The 5304-nt window shown below is 34.4% G+C and overlaps 1 protein-coding gene across 2 annotated transcripts in view; it reads right to left on the bottom strand.

Annotated features, from left to right (window-relative positions):
• Positions 1 to 2233: 2233 nt before the first annotated feature.
• Positions 2234 to 5304, bottom strand: part of RAB28 (RAB28, member RAS oncogene family) — a 65565-nt gene continuing 62494 nt past the window's right edge. For both annotated transcript variants that reach the window (XM_072406429.1, XM_072406428.1), the window contains one exon: positions 2234 to 4669. Coding sequence is in view for 1 of the 2 variants with exons in the window: in XM_072406428.1 (XP_072262529.1) it covers positions 4577 to 4669 (93 nt within the window). In the remaining variant the exon portion in view is untranslated. The remainder of the gene's footprint in view (positions 4670 to 5304) is intronic.

Here is a 5304-nt window from a genome sequence, read left to right as displayed (position 1 = left end):
GCACCAGATCTATTCCAGGTTTGCTGGATCACCCAACTTCACTAATGAAAGTGTATCCTCTCAAGCCTTGATAAGCTTTAATAAATCAGGTCGAATATCTCATTGGTTTTTGCTTCCAGATAGATCACAAGTTACAATCTAAATATAAGCTGTCATTTCTGTCCTGGTTCTAAAAATACTTCCTGCCTGGTTAGGCTGATGTCTGATCCTTTTCCTTTTCTCAGAGTATGCAGTTTAGGAGTTCAGTAATTGTCACACAGGTATCAATGTACATGTTTCCCGTGTGACTGAACCTAAAACAAAAGATCAGCTTTACATCCAGGCCATTCATTCAGCGTAAATCTCTTTAGGATCTCTTTTAACTTACCAGTACCACTAAAGGAGAAAAATTGTAGCATCTAGACAAAACCCTTATCAGCATGAAGAGCACATAGGCACTATGGCCCTGATTTATTAAAGCTCTTTAAGGCTGGAGAAGATAAACTTTCATTAGTGAAGCCGGGTGATCCAGCAAACCTGGAATAGGCTTCTCCAAAGTAATTTGCTTTTTGCTAGCAAATGCTTTTAATCCTAGACCAGATCCATTCCAAGTTTGCTAGATCACCCAGCTTCACTGATGAAATTGTATCCTCGCCAGCCTTTAATAAATCTGTTCCTATGCATCTAATGTGTTATTTTGCACTGAACCCAGGGCCCAGTACTAGAAAGGCAACAGCACTAAATTGCCTTGCAAATATTATTCTTTGTTATTAGATACAGTTCCTATAGAACATTGGTCAGGTAAAAAAAAAAAGTTGCTTCCAGTTTGTGCAGAACTCAGACTACAGATAATAAAAGTAGGGAAACCCATTACAGTTATGAGATCTTTAAAAAGACTGTAAACAATCTCTTACTGAACACATGATTTATGCTTGTAATGATATATTAACTCATATTTATTTTAGCCTTTTTTTTCCAATGGAATTCTTATGAAATTCCCATTTATATGCTAAGCTTTTCTTGCCTTTTCTTGGCATGTTTGTCAAGGAGGATACAGTTCTTTTCTCCATCCAGGGCAAAGTAAAGGAGAGACGCCCGCCAAAATTTGTGCAATAGGCTGGATCAGCTCCAGATATCTCACTTCATATTTTCCTAGTCAGTCATCAAAATATTTTTTCCACATGCCAACATGATGAAGCAGCTTTTGTTTATTCTCTATGTCGGCACTAAGATTTGGAAACATAAACAAGAGATGGATGTGTTCTCTATCTGATCCATGGCAATCCCGTTCTTCGGATCACATTCATCAAAAGCTCTTAGCTATATGTGTTTTTTAATGGAATGTAATTGTGTAGCTGGCAAATAATTGTCTCTCCCGAAAGGGTTTCCACATCGACTTCTTCTGGTCAAAACACTTTTTTATTAATAAAGCAGTGCTTAACCTACGCTTAGCCTCGTTACAGCATTCTTTTTAATAAAGCAGTTGTAGTTCTAGTAATTTCCTTTAATATTAAAAAAAAATGTACAGTAAAGTTCTAACTATACAGCATATAAACTAGAAAATGTATTCTAAAATATTGGATTTTATTTACCAATCCAGGAAAAATTATGCAGTCAGACCTAGAATGAAAGTGAAAGTAAATATCAAGAAATTGGAGAAGTTAGTAAAGTAGATGCAATCCCTAATGCTATAGTACATTGAATAAAACAAATTATCATGTTACTGTTTTCTTATTCCTTCTCTGTTACAAACTATTTTATTATTATCACGTTTATATTGTGACATTTTAGGCAGTGCTTTCAATAGTCCATTACTGTCCCTCAAAAGGGTTCAAAATCTTTATTCATACGCCCCTAACATAGTGGAATTTGTGGGGCCATCCTATAACCACCAGTATACGATTTTCCAATTTTTAAATCTTAAAACTTGACAATTACACAAAAACATTCAGATAAAGATAATTTTTTTAATTATACTTTTTACTTTTATTCTTTAAAATATAAAGTATTGTTGAATATTTTGTAATTATAAAAGTTTTTTTCGGAATTCTACTGTAATTGTTTTTTAAGCTAGCCTGTTTATATTCCATTTTTTTCAATAAATATATTAATAAATTGTCCCTGTTGTTTCCTAACCACATGACAATGGTGGATATGTGTATAGTTCATATACACACATACATACAGTACATACACACACATACATATATTTATATACACACACACACAAATGATGATGATAATAATCACACAATTATCAATGAAAATAATATTTATTTATTTTTCTAAGGTATAGACAGTTCTGAAGCTTTACTTACCCAAAAATGTTTCTTGACTTAGCATGACACTACCATATAAATTTAAAAAATCCAAGTGGGAAACATTTTTGGGAAAATATCACAAATATAATACAGCAAAAAAAATGCATCTAACTACATCACTGTCAATAGAATATAAATCTTAAGATTTAGGTCAAAAAGTTTCAGGCATCTATATCAGTGGATATTTCAAGTATGCATTTTATCTGTCTGATTTGTGTAGCGTACAGTATACATTCTGCATGAAATATCATAGACACAATGAAATACAAAAAAAAAAAGATGAGAGCTAACAAAGAGTTCTATAAAATACACAGGACTGCATTTAATATTATACAAGTGTAACAATTGATTGAAAAATTAAACAGTTTTTTTCAATTTCAGTGTGCAAATGTTTTTTTGTTGTTTATTTTTACCAGGATGGTCATTTCTGGTCATTTCTGCTGGACATGGATATATAAATATTAATCATAAAGGACATCTTCGTGAAGAAGAGAAAGGAAAAAACAGAAAAGGAAGATTTATTTTTTAATAGTAAAATGCAAAAAGGCAAGTCCAGCCACAACTGCTGAGTTATTGATGGATATCAGAGGACTGACAAACAATTTTTCTGCAGTTTTCATCTCCCCCCACCCGCCACACATTTTACATAGAAGCCTCATTTTCCCATAATATATATTATTTAATCCATGCTATGTGGAATGCATTAAAATGGGTACTGAACTGGAGAATCTGTGCAGAGATCCACAAATTATATTTATATTACCACCAATATCTGTTTACAACACAAGTACCACGCTGCTCTAGGATATTATGGAAGCTACTGGCATTTGCCTAAAAAAAGATTTTTAAAGGTACAGCCCTGCTTCCATGGATCATTTAAAGAATTGCAGTAGTCTTGGTTAGTGTGAAATGCATGACCTCCAACCTGATCTAACATTAAAAATCTCAGAGAAAGAGGTTTGCAGATGTTTCATTTTCCCAATATTATGACTTAGGAGTAGACTTGAAACATATGAAAACAGAAGAAGTAAAGTAAAACTTCCCAAATTTTAACAGAATTATTTAAAAACAGCTTTATCATCTACAGCTGTGGTCCCCAACCCCCGGACCAGTAGCGCCAGTGGCTCTCCTTACACTGTCCAAAAGCTAATGACAGCAGAAGCGCAACCAGCTCTCCTCACAATGCTTACACACACTACACACACAGAAGCTGCTGAGAATGGCAGAGCAATGTATGTAAGGCTGACACTTATCTGTCATTCCCAGCAGCTCTGCCACCTGACAGCACACCAGCTCTCTTACACTACGGGCTGCCGCAAAATTTTATTCTATGTTACCGGACCCTGCTGCAAGAGAGGTTGGGGACCACTGATCTACAGCACAGGTATATGCAAGCCACTGGGGCTTCTTTGTCCAACAATAGTAAGCAATTCCATAATAATCCAGCCCAGCTGACATGACTGTAACCGGGTACAGCTAAAATCAGTAGAATGTGTGATCAACATCAAATGTCTTTTACTGAATATTACAAACCTGTAATTTTTACATTTTTTTCTGTAATGTTTCTGTTTATAAATCGTACCTATTTGGAAAGCTCCTTCAAATTAACCCTTTAGGCTTATTGGAGTAATGAAAAAATGGAGCAGAACAACATTCATTGACCGTGAATGCATCAATCTACTTTACCTTTAGCACAGCCCATACTAAATTTTGTTTTTAGTACAGAAGTTAAAAATCCACACCTATCCACCTCATCAAAATAGCCACAAAAAAAGGAAAAGATAAAAAAAAAAAATCTTTCTTTTGTTCTTCTACATTCAGTTTGAGGTTCTTTAAATGCTACATGATGAATACCAGCATTGCCGAACCAAATACATCCTTATGATTTACCATGTCACCTGAGTCTGATGAATATATTAAATGAAAACATACAAAACTTTGGTTATTAAATTGATGTAATACTTTTTTAAGAACCATCATTTTCTGCTTCTCCTATTGCTCAAAAGATACAGCAGTTGTGTGAAGGTATGGGTATGCTGCAGAGGACTTGGAACACTCTTTTTTAATTTAAATTTTCTAATGTGTGGTCTGAGCCTTGGCCTCGTGCCAACCTGGCTGCCTGCTGCTTCATAAAACAAAATATTGTATGACGTTTTTCAAATATCTAAATTCACTATCAAGATTGTCACTGTTAAAATGAAGAACATGGTAAACCGCTGGTCTGTGCAATCGTAGAAATCACTTGTAAGTTCCATAATTCGGAGCAATTGTACTTTTCACTGGATTTCACACATGGAACTCCGAGGAGGGTTAACCATTCTGGTGACTGGCTCTTGACTGTAGTTTACAATGTCGGCTTTCACAACCCTCTGCAAACACAGACAATAGGTGCATTAACACGTGTTTACCTCAAAATGTGATTAGGTGTAACATATTAATGTAACATTATAGTAAAGAGCAGCCAACGCAAGCTTTTTTTTTTTTTACTTTCACCACGGTGGTTTGGAACTTCACAAGTAGGCTTAAATATCAACTTGGAGATCAATTTTAAATGGAAAAACCCCAACAGAAATAACAGTAAGAAATGCCATTTTCAATTCTGTTGGGACCTTAACTTCCTAAAAAGGGCACCGTGAAGTGCAGATATGGTCGTTTTTTGTTTTTCTATGATAAAGTAACCCATTGTTTTTTTATATCTTGGTAATTAAAACTCCACACAGCCTGAATCATTACCATCTCCATTATTGGCCTGCGTACAATCTGTCCAATGGTAATTCGCAACAAGCCGATATGTGTTACATAATGCATATGCCACAAAACAAGAAAAACATTTATTTAGATCATGGTAGCTGAATTGTAACCTGATTGCATAGTTAATATTCCATTATTCTTTTAATTAAAATATTTCTATCTACTGTTTTCTAGGAAATATAAAAAGACATTTTTAAGTGGATTAATTAATAAAGTGTTTAATTTGGGCTCCAAGGTACATTCTTAACAAAAA

Source organism: Pyxicephalus adspersus, chromosome 3 (genome assembly GCF_032062135.1).
Source record: "Pyxicephalus adspersus chromosome 3, UCB_Pads_2.0, whole genome shotgun sequence".
In the NCBI taxonomy this organism is placed as follows: Eukaryota; Metazoa; Chordata; class Amphibia; order Anura; family Pyxicephalidae; genus Pyxicephalus; species Pyxicephalus adspersus.
Note: the sequence above shows the minus strand (reverse complement) of the source record. Positions and strands in the feature narration are given on the sequence as shown.